Here is an 18508-nt window from a genome sequence, read left to right on the forward strand (position 1 = left end):
AAAACCAGTTCCCCTTTCGCAGCAAATCCCAGACCAGGGGAGCTGAGAATGGTTTTGGCTTTGCTGTGAAGAGAGCCCCGAAATGGAGGTCTCTCCTCTCAAAATTCCAGCTGCCTGACACAAGCAGCTCCCAAACACTTAAAACCCAGGATGGGCAAACAATCCTTCCTCTCCAGAGGGTCCTTCACTGCTGGGGAGGCACCACTCACATGGAGTGCTTGAGAGACCATCAGATGAAAAACAAAAGGTATTTTCAGACTTATTACCTCGAATTACTCAAGTTGTTGGTTTTCTCCTCAAAAAAACACCTTTGCAGCCTGGTGACCCTGGGCCCAGCCTGCCCCTTGCCCACTGGCTGCTCTCTGGCTGCCACTGTGCCCAGCCAAGCCCTGTGGGGCTTTCAGGGATCAAAACACTGGACCCTGATGGTTCCTCCCGTTGGGTTCGTCCCTCCAAGCACACAGACACGGGCAGAGAGCAGCAAACACCTGTGCTGCCCCATGTCCTTCACCGTCCTCAGATCCCAGATGAAGCAGTGGCCAGAAAATGAGGGATGACTGTGCTTTCCAAAGGCTCTTTACTCCTTGTAGGACACTTCTTACCTGTTGCAGAGCAGAGCAAAGCCAATGCAGGAGCTGAAGTGGCCAGAGAAAACCACCGAGACCGGCAGTGACACCGGGCACTGTGGCCATGACCTGTGAGCACCAGCTCCTGCTGGCCTGGGCAGGAGATTCCCAGGAGAGGCCCTGGGGGGGTCCAAAGGGTCTCTCCTGGGGCAGAAGGGTTTGAAAGCTCCTCTCTTGCTGAGTGCAGACAGCTGTGTTGCAGGGGTTCGAGCAGGATGCGAAGGGAAAGGGAAGTGAAGTGGGGGAAACCGGGGAAATTAAACAGAAATAGCAAAAGCAACAGAAAGCAAAGCGAATTGTGCAACAGACCTGATGGGGGATGAGTCGCTGGACGTAGAGGAGGTGGGCATAGGACTTGATGGCGCGGAGAACATGGGCCAGGACGGTGAGAGGGGTGACGTTGGGCTTGGATTCTGAGGGCTGCAAGACATAACCAGAGACCTTATCAACGTGCAACCACAGCAACAAACAGCAACCGAGAGACAGAGAGACGACAGCCGACGATAGCAAGTGCCTTGGGAATATTCAGAGCATGAGACACAGCTACGAAATGAAGTGCCAAGACCTTGGGAAGTGTTTCAAGGCCGGATCTGCATTTCTCTGGACAACAAGAGCTGGATCTTCCAATTAACCCCTGCTCCATCATCCCCTCTGCTGAGGAGGGGTCTCACTGCTGGCAGCCCAGCCACTTACCTGCCTTGTATTTTCCCCAGTGCTGCCAGAAATAGCTGCTGGTATTTCTGGACATTATTTCTGTGACCAGTCTCCACCCCCTCTGTATGTCACTCGTTGCAGTGCTCATGCAGTCGGTGCTATAAAAATGTCATTGATTCTGTTTTCAGTGTTTTACATGGTACAACTCTTTTTTTCCCCTCATGCAAACAGCTCTGATTCTTCACTTTCAAGACACAGCTGTCAACTGAAGCTGAATCAATTTACTGAACTGGTAAATGCATGCAGAAGTGTTTGGTTCCTTCAAAACTGTTCGATTCAGGTCATTCTCGGGTTCACTGAAAAACAATTGTACTAAAATACCAATTTGACTCTGATTCATCTACTGTTTCTATGTTTAGGAACTCATTGGTATTCCCTGTCCAATTCAGATTATAAACTCCATCCATGATAAAAAATCCATGATCAGAAAATCCTCTCCCCATGCAAATGCTTCTGTAAAAGCAAGAAGTTTTGTGAAAGGATCATGGTTTATGTTTTTTTCCTGGAGAGAGGGATGGTACCTCTGATCACGCAGGCCTGTGATGAGGTAGGCACGACCCACTGGCACCCCCCAGGATGCCCTCATCCCTGTCCCTGAGCTGGGGCCTCCCAGGGGAGAGGGAAGGGATACAGGGAATGGGGGCTCCAGAACATGTGGGAGAACCTCAGCCCTGCAGGAGCAGTTCAGACCAACAATTTAACCTTCTGTAGTGTCCTCTGGCTGCCACCACACAGGGATATTCATGACACAGACACTTTCCCCCTGGAAATTGGACTACCCCTGCTTAAGGCCAAACTCTTGGCTTTACTCCTCACAGGAGCTGTGTCACTGGATTCAACAGACACTGATGAATTCCCTCTAGAATTACAGGCAACACCTTTATTATGTCAGAGGATTACACGTGTATAGAAACGGGATATGACAGTGCAGAACCAGAGGCTGGAAAACAGGGAATGCTCACAGGCAGGCTATAACCAGAGATCCTCAAAATGTTCTGCTAATAATAATCATTATTTAAGAACAATCTTTTTGCATTTTTAATCAATAAAACTGTCTTTTGAAAAATGAGTAATTACCTGTTTTCCTTGATCTTCAGCAAACCTGACAGCCATTGGTACTTACCCGACACTCAATCTACTCCCACCTCCAAAGAGAAGGACGTGCTACCAAGACCACCAAGTCATCCCAAATTGCCAAAATGAACCCTTCAAGCACCAGATCTTGTGAACAGATGGCACAATAACTCCCTTCTCCAAGAGGAGCCTGGCCAAGGTGGAACTTAGAGGGGTGATGAGCTGGTGACCAAAATGTGGCTGGGCCTGACCCACTGAGAGTGGCCACCAACACCCACCAGCCCTCCTGCCACTACACCCACCGTGGCTGCAGGCAGAGGGCCTGGGGTGCAAGAGGACATCTCACTGAGTGTGCCAGTGTGGGATGGGCACCGTGACATCCCACTGGGTGTGCCAGCGACGGGACAGCCACCACCTCCACCACTGACCCTGGTCCTCCTCACTGCATGACAGAAGGAAAATCCAACTGCACAGGGCTCTGGGACTAGACATTCCCAATGCACTCTCTGAGATGAAATCATGTCAAAAGAATGCAGCTCTCGCTTCCCCTAAAGTCGCTCTGTCATCGCTCCACAACTGCGCACCCGCTACACTCATGGCAGCGGGGAATGCAGTCAGCAGGGTTCTCACTTATCTCTGCAGTGGTGGGTAAAAAAGCCCAACAGCAAGCACTGGCACTCAGGCCAGCCTCTGCCTAAGAAGTTATCAATGATTTGGAGTGGGATTTTGGTGTCTTTGGATCCTTGGTGGCAAAGAAAACACTCTCCATGCCCACCACACCAGCAGAGAGAACTGTTAACTAATTGGTGTGCAGACCACTCTGTTCCCATCAGGTTGCTCGCTGAAGAGATGAACATGGTCTTACAACGGCCAAGCTGCTCCTGTGCAGCTCTGCAAGTCCTTCCAGCACATTTCCTCAAGAAGAACCCATGGATACCTCAGGACCCACCTGAGCTGCACCCCAGCACTTACAGACCTCAGGGTATGATGCACACAAAGGGTTCATCTCCCTTCCATGAAATACAGGTATTTATTTTCAAGATGCTGCTTGAGTATCTCCCTTCTGAGTTTATGTAAGTGCAAGACCTGAGTCCTGTCTCGCTGGAGATGTCAGTGCACGTGATCAAACGGACTATCCCAATGTCTCTGACATTTTGGAAAACAGTTTTCTTGTAGGATCCAATTTCCTTTGTTTCTCATGGAAAGAGCAGAGGTGGTGAGAGGCTGGGGGGAAGTGCTGGCTGCTGCCTGCAGGCAGCAAATGTCATCTGGACCTTTTTTTTTCCTTCTTCTTACTCGGGAGGGCTTTGCGAGGGGCTCTTCCTGTTGGGTGCACAGTGGAAACAAAACAGAGAAAATTGCTAAGAACCAAAACCACCAGAAGCAGCAAACAAAGAAGTGGCTCAAATTAGAGTCTTCCAAGGTGGGAATGGACATTTCCTCAGCAGAAGCAGCCAAGGGAACTCCATGAGTCTGCAGTCCAAGGCATCTCGCCTTTCCTGCTGGTCCATCTGTGCCCTTGGAAGCAGCGACTGAGACCCCCGTGGGGAGGAACCTCTGCCAGGCACGGGCAGGGTGAGGAGGACATTGTGCCACAGCCTCTGTGGGGGACACCTGCACCTTCCACTGCATGTGCCCTTCTGGCAATCCCACTCTTCCAGCAAATAGCATACTTAGAAATGAATTTAGGAGCTAAATCCTCCTCCCTGCTTCTCGTGCCTGCTGTACACACTGCCTTTCCCATGCAGATGTTTAGTTTGCTGCCCAAACATGTTAAAAAAAGCAGTAACTCTTGCTTCAAAACTGCTGGACTTGCTGGAGCTAAAAAATGTCTTTTCTAACCTGTTTTCATAACCTGCCTTTTTCATTCCTCTTCCTCCGCAATCTGCCCCGGCTGCCTCGCTCTCCTCACCCAGCTCAGGCCCTCCAGGCATGTGCAGCTCTGAAGGGCTGTTCTCAGCAGGTTTCCAGACAACTTCTGCTGCTTTGTTCTCTGGGCTGAGAGGACATCGTTTCCACTTCAAACATGTTTACAACTTGTTGTTTATTTTTGTGGAACTGGGGGCTATTTCTGACACAGAACATCTCACAGCTATGGATGGGCAGAGCCCACTGAGGGATTAAAGCCCTTTCATGAAATCACCTCAAGAAAAACAACAATATTCCCTTTCTGACATGATCAGTACCTGACTGCAGCATAATACATCAAGGACCACCCAGCCCTTTACTCCCTGATCTGTTCCTCTAGAACAAAGCTGCAGAACATAAGGTTCTTCTCAAAGATAACCAGAAAAAAGAAAATTACAGTTTTATATAATGCCAGGGCAGTTCAACTCTGCTGAAACAAGGACAAGACTGCAGCTCCCCAGCAGACATGGCTCTGTTGCCTAAATGAAATGGGATGCAGCCTTGGGTTGGGAAGCTCATGGAGCTCATGCAGTGCTGCAGGTCCTAGCAAAGCTTGGAGTGGCTGCACTGTGGGTCAGTGAGACACCACCCCATCCATATGTGACTACCAGCTCACAGGGCTCCAGACTGGCAGTGTTCTTCCTCTGTTTGGTACTTTAACACAAGAAAAATTATAAACTCTCTTCAGAGTTATTCTCTTGGGAGTTATCTTGCTGCATGGTCATTTGCTTGGAAACAATGACACACTTAGGGAAATAAATGCTGTTGTCAGCATTGCTTGACCAAACTGGTCCAAAAAAAGCTCAAATTCTTCAGCATGGACCTTCCCCACATCTCCATTTACCAGTTCCCTATTTCCATCTCCAACAGCACAGATTACAGGATCTTCTTTCCAATAGCACGGACATGTCCCTCTGTAATCCTGGTGACACCCAGCACATGGGTTTGTCTTGTCACTTTGCTGCTTGGCTGAGTTCCCACATGTAGAAATATCTCCCTGCTTTAGTCATTTCATAAACCATCTAAAAGCTTTTCTACTTGAACAAGAGAGAGGCCAGATGAGTTCTGACTTTGGAGAGGAGAGCTGTAGTTGTTGTCTCACTTAATAGACATTCCCATTTCCAAACGCAGCCGGATGATGCTCAGTGGTGCAGAGGGATGTGATGACTGCTGGCTTGGTACAGAATTCTGGCATGGAGCTTACAGCCTGCTGTTAATGCTAGAGAAAGTGAGTGAATAAGCAAAGAGTCAGCAATGGATGTGTTTTCAGCATGAGTAAGTGTTGGAGGCATCGCAGGAAGGAAGTCTGCAGGGCCAGCGTGGTGTCAGCACAGGTGTCCTCCCCAGCAGATGAGATCCAGGTGATGGGAGCATCATGTCATCTTAACATGGAACAGTATTTCATTAATAGTTACACAATTTGTTTATAAGAGAGAATTACCAGCATCACCAGCAAGCTACCGACCCACCAGTCACTGCTGTTATGTGGGACCAGGATTGGAAGTGGGATGGGCAGAGCAGGGGAACAGAGGCAACCACAGGTCCACACTAATGGGGCTTTGGGTCCTACCCAGCACCCAACCTGGACATGATATAGAGTCACAGAACGGCCTGGGTTGGAAGGGACACCTTCCACTATCCCAGGCTGCTCCAAGCCCTGTCCAACCTGGCCTTGAATGCTTCCAGGGATGGGGCAGACACAGCTTCTCTGGGCAACCTGTGCCAGGGCCTCACCACCCTCACAGGGAAGAATTTTTTCCTAATATCCCATCTTACCTTGCTCTCAGTGGGAAATCATTCCCCCTTGTCCTATCTCTCCAGGCCCTTGTAAACAGTCTCTCTCCATCTTTTCTGCTGGCTCCCTTCAGGTACTGGAAGGTGCAATTAGGTTACCCTGAGGCCTTCTCTTTTCCAGGCTGAACAATCCCAATTCTCTCAGCCTTTCCTCACAGCAGAGCTGCTCCATCCCTCTAATCACCTCGCTGGCCTTCTCTGGACTCACTCCATCCAACAGGTCCATGTCCTTCCTGTGCTGGGACCCCAGAGCTAGAGGCAGCTCTGCAGGTGGGGCCTCACCTGTGTGGGGCAGAGGGACATGTTCTGCCTTGCTCCACCATTTGCTCAGCAGTTGTATTTTCTGTTCCATCAATAACCCCCTCCCTCTTCCCCTCTGCCCAAAAGGCTCTCAGTAGACTCAAAATCGAGCTGGAGGGTTTTATGTTGAACTGAGTGCTTTCAAACTGTGTTAAAGCACTCAATTATTAATAGAAAAGTTGTAATGTGGCAGTAGGAAGCCAAACTGGCAGTTTAGGAGGGAAGTGTTGGTAAATCAGGAGCCAGCATCTTAGTCACGGCTTCTCCATCGTGCTGCAGCTTCTAGCACGAGGTAATTCTGCAAGTCTGGGTGCATTAGTCACCAACAAATTGTGTTCACAATTAAGGAGAGCTCAACAGCCCTCCAGAAATCGCTCATTCTCTCTGGCATTCAATGCACTGCTATCTTACGCCCCCCAGAAAAGAAAACTTTCCCATCTGCCATCCCAACAACCATATGGGATTCTTGGAAAATGAAGGAAATTAAAGTCCCTGTGGGAGCACAGCTCCCAGATCAGCCAAGGGGGAGGGGTTGGTAGGACCAAATATTTGAGCTAAACATATCCCATGCACCAGGAGGCCCCGCTGCGATGCTGAGCCAGGTTTGCCAGCCACAAGCAGCTCAGACCTGAGGTATGTGGGTGAGGGTGGCCTCGTTTTGGGAAACTGGAGCTGCAGGGAAGGTGACTGATATGGAATGACGCTGTCCTTGCTGCCAGCCACTGTCATCTTGCAATGGGGGAGGACAGACCCGACCCCCTGCCCAAGGCTCTGTTGGGACCAGCCCTGCAGCACCACCCTGGGAGCCCAGCTTTGAGTGCAGGGCAAGCGGATTTGGTCTTTATTTCCCAAAAACAAGTCTCCCTTTGGCTGGCAGAGCCATTCTGCTGCAGGGAGCCAGGAGGGATGCCTGGATTGCCCAAGGGAAGCGATGCCAGGAGCCGACTGCTCTGCCCCAGGGAGTCTCAGGCTGTCACACAAGCCTCAAAGGAAAAGCCATGCTCTGCAAGCACCCAAGGAGGGCAGAGATTTTGGGATGAAGGAGAGCAGAGATTTCAGCACTGCAGCAGCAACCCTCCCCACGAGCTGGTGATATCACCTCTCCAAAGGGAGAGAAGTTCCCTTTACTTTTAAAGTAATTTCTGGAAATGACCAGAACAGCTACTCCCCACCATAAAAAATTCATTCCTGGCTAAGGAATATTCCTTGCATAACTTGATAGGAGGCCATTTCCAGGCTCAAATCCTAACAGAAAACAAAGACAGTTTATTTAAGCCTCATCAGCACCACAAGCTCAAACTCTCATTTTTTTACCATACAAATATTCTCCCCGCAGTGCAAGGAGCCAACACCTGCCCACGTAGGGCACACGCAGTGGGAAAAACAATGGGGATTATCTGGGCCTGAGAAGGTGATTCAAGAATAACAGATGAGTAAAGCCACTGCATAATAATTTTCTACATTTACTTGATTTCCCTGATTTCCTTTTGTTCATCTAGCCTTGTGCTGCTTTGCTTTGCAGCTTTCTGCAAACACCAGTTACGGAAGCTGAGCGGGGCATTTCACTGCAGAACCCAACCACCACAATACTGAAATGATCCAACTTTATCATGTTTATCAAAAGAAATACCATTTTTGTTCTGTTGTTTCTTTTTTCTTTCAATTGAAAACACCAAACTTCATAATAACATTTTTGCCTCAGCAGCTCTCACCAGCAAAACTCTCCTCTTCCTCCTCCAGTCACACATCCCCTCCCAGTGCAGCCCAGCTGGGAGGTGTGAGCACCACAACCCTCCCAGTTTACTGGCCCAGCCTCAATTCCTCTCCCTACAACCAAGCTGGACATGTATTCTTGGAGAACCCTTCCCAGTAATAAAATACAGTAAAGATTTTTACATTCAATTCACTTCTTTTGGTGGGTTATTTTTCCACTTTTTATTCCTTGTGCTCTCCCAAATCTCCATGTGCTGCACTAACTGCTCTGCCCAGAGTCTCCCCAGAGGTCTCCAGCACAACCTCCTGCTCAAGCAGGGGTTGGAAGGGGCCTTAGAGACCATCCAGTTCCATCCCCCCACCATGGGCACTACACCAGGTTGCTCCAAGTCCTGTCCAACTTGGCCTTGGATACTTCCAGGGATGGGGCAGCCACAGATTCTCTGGGCAACCTGTGCCAGTGTCTTACCAGCCTCATAGGGAAGAATTTTTTCCCACTATCCCACCTAACCCTGCCCTCTAGCAGTGGGAAGCAACTCTTCCTTATCCTCTCACTCCAGACCCTTGTCCAACGTCCCTCTCCAGCTCTCTTGGAGCCCCTTTAGGCACTGGAAAGGTCCCCAGAGTCTTCTCTTCTCCAGGCTGAACAGCCCCAGCTATCCCAGCCTGTCTCCAGAGCAGAGGGGCTCCAGCCCTCAGAGCATCTTTGCGGAAAAAAAAAAAAAAAAAGGGGATAAACTTTCCCTGCTCCTCAGGGTTCCCAGAGTCAGTCTGCAGTGCAATCTCCAAGCATCGTTTGAAGCAGGTAACCCTTCCCCTGCCCACATCTCCCTCCCCTCTGCCCGCTCCCACCCCTCAGGCTGGTGTGGTCAGAATCCAGAGGGATTTTCCTCTCCTCTGCAGGGGACACAGCCACCGGTGCTTCTAGCAAGTGCTGGTGCAGGCAACAACAAAAGATGAAACACTGCTCCTTTCTCCTGTCAGCTCCTTTCCCACTGCTGGCTACACCAGCCGGGACACCTTCCCTGCTGGACGGCCGTGGATCCCTCGCTCCCTGCGGAGCCGCGGTGCTGAGCAGGGAGTGGGATCGGTGCCAGTGTGCGGGGGCAGGCGGGGAATTGGCAGCGGTTCTTGTGCTCCTGACAATGTCCCAGCTTAGCACAGCCCTGTCACCAGTGTCTGCACAGCAGGGTGAGCACGGCCAGGGGATTGGGTTACCCCCAGGTGAGATAAAGCGGTGCCGTTACAGCTCCAGCTAATTTATAAAGTTAATTAGGCACAGGGATCTCCTTTCAGAGGAGACAGGATGTCTTTGTGAGAGAGCAGCCCTGTTCTCCTCGGCCCCTTCGGGGGGAATTGTCAAGCCCTTTGCTGGGAAATCGGATCGCCCGGGAGGGGTGGTCACCCCGGGACAGCCGCCCCGCGGGGGTGGTCCCCATCTGAACCCCGCTCACGCTCCACAGCCCAGCTCCTTCCCAGCCCTGGCAGCTGGAGCTGCCGGGCCACTGGGGAGGTTTGGGACGTTTTCAGCACTTCTAGTGCCTGTGTGGTGCTGCTGGAGGCCAGCACTGCCTCAAAAACACTCCCACAGCCGTCAAAAGACTTTTACAAGACAGAGTCTGGGCTACATCCTCGATTTTGAATTCGATCTCCCCATAGAAAGAGAAACCAAAGAATGCGTTCGGCCGTTTCGCTAATATATTTCATCCAAGGTGACATTTATAGGTGGCAAGAAGACCTAATGTACCATCATTTTGCTTTCAGCAGGCTCAATAAAAATTTTGGCTGGGCTTGAACTTGAGATTCTGCCCGAGGGAAACTCAGATGCCAACTGAGCAGAAGAGCCGGGAGTGGAGTTGGATAAGGGGGCTGAGTAGACTGGACCAAACAGAACATCCCAGGACTCTGAAATCAAAGTGGGGAGGCAGGCAGGAGAGGAGAGAGAGAAAAAGAAAGGCAGGATGATGATCCTGAACTCCATACACCAGTGTAGAGCACTCAGCACACACACTCTGCACACATAGTGCCTGCAAGTGCCCTGGGGAAGGCTTTGTTGCAGCATCTTTGATTCCTATATCCATCCCCCCACAATGACCAGGACGTGTTTCAAATCCTGCTCCATTTGAAAGTAAAATTTCCAGTAGCCAATATTTGTCTGAGGCTATGCAGCGATCTCCACACTAATTACAGGAATTAGGAAAGCAATGGGAGTGCAAGGTCTGTGTTGTTTTTGGTTTTTTTTCCCAGGGCTTTCCAGAAAGCTGCCTTTTAAGCATTATGTGCTGCTGAAGTTTAAGGTGCTTTTTTTTAAATCTCTTGGAGGGAAATCTAATTTAATTCAGCTTGTGAGAAGCACCCTTAGATGTTCTCAGAGCATCACCCAAATAGAACAGTGTTCTTCAAAGGCAGAAACTTCTGAGAAGTCCCCTGAGAGGCAGCACTGGGAAAAGCTGTGGATGGTGGGAGTCAGGCTGGAGGAGCTGCAGGATGTCCTGGAGTGTGGAGCCTCTGAAGAGGCTGTCGGTCTGTCTGTCCCCTGCAGACACCCACACATCCCACATGCAGAACAGTACCCACACACACAGTAAGGCAGTGGATTCAAAGCTGGGAAAGGAATGACGGGCACCTGACCCCATTAGTGAAGGGCTCTCAGTCTGACAAATTACTCTTGTTTTTAATGGATGAGCCTGGAGAAAATATTTTGACATATGACCACTGGATCACATGGGGTTGGCCACAAGGCTGGAGACTTGTTTTACAAGAATATTTGGCTTAATTTTCAAGTTCAATTTGTGGAAAGTTTCTAGACCAAGAGCCAACTGAAAAGTGAAAGAGCTAAAGCTTTGCACAGTTGTTGTGCCAAACTCCAGGGCACGTGAAAATCCCACACAGCAAAGGAACAGATCCCAACTTTTCCTCCTACAAGCCCTGAGGGGCTGGTGGAGGCAGCATCCCGTCAGCACAGGGCTTCTACTTGCCCAAACATCCCACCTTGAATGGAAGTTTGTCACTTCCCTCTGCCCTCCCCAAACAAATCCTGGCTGCTGTGGCCCACCAGCATCGTTCTTTTCCACACATCTTAAAATACCTCATGGAAGCATACAGATGGCTCAGAAAATAAATCCTGGATTATTTAAATGCAACATGGGAAGGAATTCATAGAATCATTGAGATCTGGCAAAAGACTTCCAAAACCAAGATCAAACTTTTTATGAAATATATACATATACATGTACAGAGAGAGAAATTTTAAGACATATGGCCATCATCAAATAAGCCTCAGGTATATGTATCTGTGGAGTTTACTGAGTTTGCTGCTTGTGTTTTCCATGAGCCAGGTTTAAGGACATTTGCCAGAGCCCTGAATCACTCTGGTTTATGGAGCTTTCTCACCACAGGCACGATCTAGGACTCCCAAGCTAAAACTGTTTTAAAAGAAACAAACATGCAGACACTCTTGAAACAGTCTGCACCAAAAAAAAAATAAATAAGTCATAAGATAGTTTGAATATTATGTCATTTGGAATCAGCCAAGCAGCAGACTGGGAATTTAAGGAGCTTTTCATAACTAAAAGGACTGGGAGATAGGCGGGTTCTGTTCTAACCTGGCAATGATCTCTGCTCCTCCTGAGCTCGAACCAATCCTTGTCTGAGACACAAAATCCAGTGCCTGCAGCCACCTGCTCCACCCCTATCTCCTCCCTGTCACATACCTGCAACATCCCTGCTCCTGGGAATGCCCAGGGCCCCCAGAAGATCCCCAGAGCAGGATTTGCTGGCTGGAGTATCTGCCTTTTTCTTCCCAAAATTTGGCCTTTCCTCTCTCCCAGGCCCCAGCCCACCCTGCAGTGCTGCCAACCACCCTTCACTGTGCTCAGGACGAGCCATTGCAGCAAACCCGGTTTTCTTTTGGACACAGAACTTGACGCCTCATTTTTGCTGTGCTGTCCCCATTCTTTTCTCATAAACTTTTAATATTTCCTGTCACTCCAAACAGGAGAGGAAACACATTTGGGGTAACTTCAGTCCACTCAATGTCAAATGCCACAGGCTGACTTTCAGCTGCTGGGACAGTTCCTGGCCACAACCACTCTGCCCTCCAGACAAAACGATGAGCAGATCTGGTTTTAGGGGTGTCCCAGGGTTCTTCCCCGTTCCCACGAGCAAAGCAGCAGCACCTCGGATCTCTGTGAGAAGATGGGAAAGAAGCCACACGAGAAGGTATCTCGAGGGGAGGGGAGACAAAATAACTGTGTATGGTGACACTGCCCGGAAGGCAACACTGTAAGCAGCAACTTCCCTGAGGACCGAGGGCTGGTGACCCAGGGCTGGGGACCATCCAGGGCACTTCTTGCACCAGCTCCAGCCATCCCACCCCACTGCGACCACAGATTCCAGTCGCAGCCAGGAAGAGGTCTGCTCCTCTTATAAAGCAATTTAGATAAGGCGTTTCCGGAGCAGCTCTGATTACAAGATTTCACATAATCCCTAAAAAATGCCATTTATTGTTTGGCAGCCTGAAGATCCGCCCCTCGGGGCTGGCCTTAGTGATCCAAACCCAGATTAGGCAGAAGCCCAGAGTTCTGGGGTCTGGGCTGAGCTTTGCAGGGCTGCACAGAGCTGGGATAGAGGGAGATGCTGCCCTCCAGCCCCATTTCCCTCTGGGGTTTGCTGTACCCCACCTAAGGGCGCCTGGCACGCACTGGGTGCTCAGAGAATCAACTCCCCTGACCAGGGGCAGCAGAGACACACAGTGGCAGAGGAGGGTCCCAGGGGGACCCCAGCCCTGTGCTGCTGGCCCTGACACGCCTCTCCAGCTCTTGGCTTTCTCTGGAGCCACAGTGGCTCCCAGCCAGGCGGCCACAATGCGGTGGAAGGAAGAAGAAACAGCTTTGTTTTACCCAAAGCCTCGCAATTAATCAAGTTCCTATTTCCTCGCGGTCCCACGTTCTCCACCCCAAATGCACCAGGCAGCTTCCACCCGTGCCAGAGAAACAGAAAACAAAGTAAAAAAGAAATGTCTTTACTATGGCAAGCACCACCCGGATGGCATTTAGAGTCCAGAGAAATACAGGACCCTCCCAGGCAGGCTGGCAGCCCCATCCCTGCCAGCCTCTGGCCCCTGAAATCCCCTCCTGGGCACCAGCTCTTCCACCCAGGAGGAATCACAGAATCATTCAGGTTGGAAAAGACCTCCAAGATCACTGAGTCCAACCTGTGACTGATCCCCACCTCGTCAATCAGACCAGAGCTCTGAGTGCCACATCCAATCGTTTCTTGGACACTTCCAGGAGTGGTGACTCTACCACCTCCCTGGGTAGCTCTTTCCAATGCCTGACAACCCTTTTGTGAAGAAATTCTGCCCGAATTGGACTCTTCTGAGCACAAACCATCCCACTTTTAACATGACACGTGGCAATACAAACCACCAGTGCATTTTCCTGGTCTTTTTCCAAATTAAAACTGGGGCTGAATATCAGGGTGGGGAAAGAGCAGGTGATAATTCAGGTTACTCGGGGACAGGAGCATTTGATTTATGAGCAGATTTCTTAAACAGAAGTCTCAGAGATGCCATTTCAGAGGGACGTTCCCAAAGCAGCTGCCAGGAAGGCAGGATGAGGGTGGGACCTGCTCCTGTGTCTCTGCACCTCTAATTGCCATTATTCTTCAGGAATATAAACAACAGGAATGAGAGAACAGAGAGCCATGAAACCTCAGCATAACAAGGGCCTGGGAGCAAAGGGAAAGGAATTGGAGGTCAGGCAGGTTAAGGGCTCATTTCTGGCACACCACAGCCCCTCTGGATGAGGACAGATGGGCAGACACAGAACAGCAGGCACTGCTTGGTCTCTCCTGTGGCTCCATCCAGCTCTTCCAGGGAGGAACCAGCAGCATTTAAAGGTCTGTTTACTTCTCCTCACGTGCTTTTGTGTGTCACAGCTGATAACTGACAAAGTTATTTGCATATTTAAGGGATCATTTATTTCAAACAACCCTACCCTATCCTGTTTGATACATTGCCTCTTCCCTGGAAGGGTTCAAGGTCAGGTTGGACAGGGCTTGGAGCAATCTGGTCTGGTGGAAGGTGTCCCTGCCCATGGTGGATGTTGGGACTCAATGAGTTTTAAGGTCCCTTCCAACCCAAACCATTCTGGGATTCCATGATTCTGCACTGGTTTGTTTCCTGCTGGACTTGGATTTGGGATGATGAGGGACTTCACAGCAGAGCAGAGGGATGGGGCAATGGGAAGAAGGGGCTGTCTTTCACATGCTGCAGCATTGCCCCAGTCCCACGGCTCTGATGTGCTGTTCCCTCTCCCACTGCCCCACAGCTTCCTCCCAGCCACTTAGAGAAGTCCCTGGTGGAGGCTGTTTTGCAAATACAGTAATATTTGAAATTTCTCTCATCTTCAGGCATGGAAGGAGAAATGCTCAATTTTAACTGGGATGCTTAATGAAGATTTATTCCAGTCCCGTAAATCAAAAGCATGTGGGAATAACTGCTCTTCCTTGGATTAACTGGGTTATTTTTTCATGACCACTAGACCTTAGATGGGCTGCTTGTTTCTTTCCATACCCATGGAGGGTAACAAATAGCCATACTTGGTCAGTGAGAAAATAAAGTTAAATGCAAATAGAAATGCACTGACTAAATCTGAGTTTCCCAAGGTTTCTATTTCCCTAAATGCCAAGTCCCTGTGGTGAAGGAGGGGCAGCAAACAGCCTGGGGGCTGGGGGGAAGGAGTGCAGGCTGGCAGCATGAGGGGCTCAGCCTGGTCCCTATGCCACCAGTGCCCTGAGCCCATGGGAATGCTGATGGACCTTGAGAGCTGTAGAGAGCAAGAGACACTGAATATGGGCAGGGGCATTAGGCTGGTGTTGCACCTCCTTCATTGGAACCATCCAGTACTACTCACTGCCATGGGCAGGGACACCTTTCACCAGATCAGGGTGCTCCACACCCTGTCCAACCTGTCCTTTAACACTTCTAGGGAATGGGGCAGCCACAGCTTCTCTGGGCAACCTGTGACAGGGCCTCACCACCCTCATGGAGAAGAATTTCTTCTCAATATCCCATCTAACCCTGCTCTCTGGCAGTATGAAGCGATTCCCCCTTGTCCTCTCGCTCCATGCCCTGTCCAAAGTCCCTCTCCAGCTCCCTTGGAGCCCCTTCAGACACTGGAAGTTGCTACAGTCCCATTTTCTGGGCACAAAATAACAGCAGCCTGTCTCCACTCCTGTGGAGCAGCAGCAAGAAAGGGTGGATGGAGCAGCTCATCCTGGCACTCACCCATGACAAGATGACAGAGGGGTGCACAGCTACTGCTGAAATGGGGTATCCTGGGACCCAGGCAAGCATCTCACGGGCCAGCTGGGAATCTTGAGTGCTCTGCCACCTACCCCAGCCCTCCCTGTGTGCCTCTGGCACTCCCTCCCATCCGAAAAGCCAAGGCAGCAGCCCGTGGGTACCGTTTGCACATGGAGTTCTTGGCTGACCCTCAGCTGGCCCCAGCCCACCTTCACCAGCTCTGCACAGCCAGAAATGACTGTGAGAGCAGACTGAATTCCTGTGACTCCACTGACCTCTCCAGCCTGTTTTGGCTGCTGTTTACTCCCCAGGCTGCACACACAGGTTGCTCAGTTTGCAGACAGCGTGACAGGAGGACATCCAGGAGCACCCAGCACTGCCCAACAGCTAATTCAGACCGAGGCATTATGGTTATTTTAAGCACTAGAAGGTGATTTTAAGGAGGCTGTACGTGTAACACGACCTGGCTACTGCTGCCCTTGTTTGCAGCACCCACCTCTGACCTGCCCTCAGCATGCTGAGCAGCTGCTCAGACCCACAGCACAGCAGGGCCGGCACACAGGGAAGGCTTTGAACGATACAGGTGACACAGCGAGACCAACGGACAAATAAAACAGAGGAGAAAAAACAAGTAAACTCCAACCAAGGTGTTGGTTATCTACAGCAATACCTCCACACCAGAGGCTGCCCAGGCAGAGCTGCCAAGGCACTGTGCTTCTCTTAAAGGGTTTAAAACTCACAGTCTTAAATATTTCGATTTTAATTGCCATTTAGTTTGAAAACTTTCTCCACTTCAGCTGAAGTATGTGTCTGTGCTACAAGCACGGTGCTTTCTGCTTCAGGTTTTGCCATGTTCTCTAAGGAGGATATTTTCTGCGCAGGGAGGATAAAGAAATCTGACGGGATAAAGAAACCCAGTGGGATACAGAAACCCAACACTGCCTTGGACACAAATGCCTCCCTGGGGTTTGGTGGCCCCAGGAACCACTCGCGGTCTCCAGGCACCCACAGCCGCAATGACAGCTCCTGGCACAGGACAGTCCCGCTGACTCACCCGGTACAACTCCTGCCCAGAGCAGTTTTTCCATAAAAATAAACCCAGCCCTAATAAATAAATGCATTCCCATCGTAAAAGCCCGATTGGTGGCTGGGAAGGGAGAGCCTGCGCCCTGCAGCAAAACCATTTCCCTCTGGATTGGTGAAAGAGGACTGTGCTCCAGGGAAGGCATGTCAGAAGGACCCCATTCCCCTGGGGAAGGGGACAGGGGTACCAGCACTGAGGTTGGGGGATTTAATCCCAGCACAGTCACTGCTGTAACACCATCGCGCCCAGAGACCAGGGAAGAAGCGACACACGCTCATGAGGGGGATTTAGGAACTGGCGCAGCTCCCGGTGGAGCAGACCTGGGGGATACATGAGCATTTAGCAGGGAGCCAAGAGGCTTTTGTAAACAGAAGCTCAAACAAACATCTCTCATTTCACAGATGGTGCTCACAATTTACAGCGTTGCACATTTAAAGGCCAGCTTGGGCACATCGGTGCTCCCTGCATAAGAAATCCCCCAGACCTGCAGGTCTCAACGCTTGTGCTCCAAGGAGCCTCCCACTGAGACCCACAGGAGTTATTTCCACAAGAACATCAGTTTTCAACCTAGTAAGAAGTAAGAACATCAAAATGTTCCTTCCCTGTTCCCCAGTTTGTGTGAGTGCAGGCTCCCAGCTCAGTTGCCGGTCAGCTCGTGGGGGCTGCCAGGAGAGCCAAACCCTCCTGAATGGGGCCTCAGCACGATGGTCCACAGCTAAAAAATTACAGAAAATACTGAAGAGTGCAAGAAAAAGCCCAAAGTCCTGAAGCAGAGCCCAGAGATGAGTCTCCCAGGACCAGCAGAGAATTTGGCAGAGTGTTTGAAGGAGCTCAAAGGCCAAGGCACCTCAAGACCCTCACCATGGCCACAGACCCTAATTGTGGGCCCAGTAATTCCAGGGGAGCACCAGAAACCCTCGCACGGCAGCACCAGATGCCACAGCCTGTGGCAGAGAGGCTGCCCGAGGCTTCCTGCAAAGCCCAGATTACTCAGCTGCTTGGAAAAACAGAAGCAGCTTTATACAGACATTATTTGGGCAGCCCCGCTGAGCAGCAGGGATGGAGCCACTGGACACTGGCACCATTCAGACACCCTGCCCCGACCCAGCCCGCAGCCACAGGGCAGGGGTGGGGACAGACCCACTGCTGGCAGCCCTGCTCACTCTCCTCATCCTCACCACTGCAAAGCCACCCCCCCACAAGCACTGCCCATGGAAGGCAGAACCCCACGGAGCTGTCAAAACCACAGGCACAGCCTTTGCTCCCGGGCAAGCAGGCACAGAGGGGTGAGTGACGTCTGAACACACAGTTTAATCACAATAAAATTAAGTCAGATGCCTCACTGGAAGATTGGATTAAAGGGATTTGATTTAAATATTTGGGGTCATAGTGGATATCTGCCTCGTGGTACTATTCACTTTAACACTTACTTTTCAAACTTTAGCTCAACATGGACCAAAAAAAACCTCATGTGTTCCTGCATGTGCAGAAATTATCCCATAATCACTGGATTTGAGGAAAAGCACTGAATGCCACAAGCACTGTCAGAGCCATGAGCTGCCAGAGCTGCCCTGCTTGGCCCTGTTTTACTTTGCAGAACTAGAGGCCCCTGAACTGGCACAAGCACCTGGTTCAGTGCCAGTCTGCTCACCTAATCCCTTGGGAACAGCACGGTGCTTCCGCTCCCCAAAGTTTCACACAGCTTTAACTGATTTATTCTGCTGAATTTCTTCATAACTTCTGTTAAGAAAGAAACTATTAGGAAGAGGCAGCTCTTGGAATCTGAAAAACTGTGAATTTGGCAAACAATCCTTGTAAGGTTCCAGCAAGACCTGAGCTCAGAAACCTTGCTCTCTGATAAGCCACACCATTTTTTCCCTTTAAAGGGTAAATAAACTGAAACCATCCTACTGGGGGAATGGGATGTGAGTGACTCCAGAGCTTCAAGCAAACATGAGACAGAGATGCATCTTTACTCCACATATA

General features: G+C 50.4%; 1 protein-coding gene across 3 annotated transcripts in view; it reads right to left on the bottom strand.

The window, feature by feature from the left end:
* Nucleotides 1-18508, bottom strand: part of ARHGAP26 (Rho GTPase activating protein 26) — a 111908-nt gene that overhangs the window by 4390 nt on the left and 89010 nt on the right. Inside the window, exon 21 of one of the 3 annotated variants that reach the window (XM_050312254.1) lies at nt 936-1046. The exons of 1 other annotated variant lie outside the window; for it this stretch is intronic. In XM_050312254.1, the coding sequence (XP_050168211.1) occupies nt 936-1046 (111 nt within the window). One more of the 3 variants, XM_050312256.1, reaches the window with a different exon arrangement.

This window comes from Myiozetetes cayanensis, unplaced genomic scaffold, assembly GCF_022539395.1.
Source record: "Myiozetetes cayanensis isolate MyiCay16 unplaced genomic scaffold, myiCay2020 scf17, whole genome shotgun sequence".
Taxonomy (NCBI): Eukaryota; Metazoa; Chordata; class Aves; order Passeriformes; family Tyrannidae; genus Myiozetetes; species Myiozetetes cayanensis.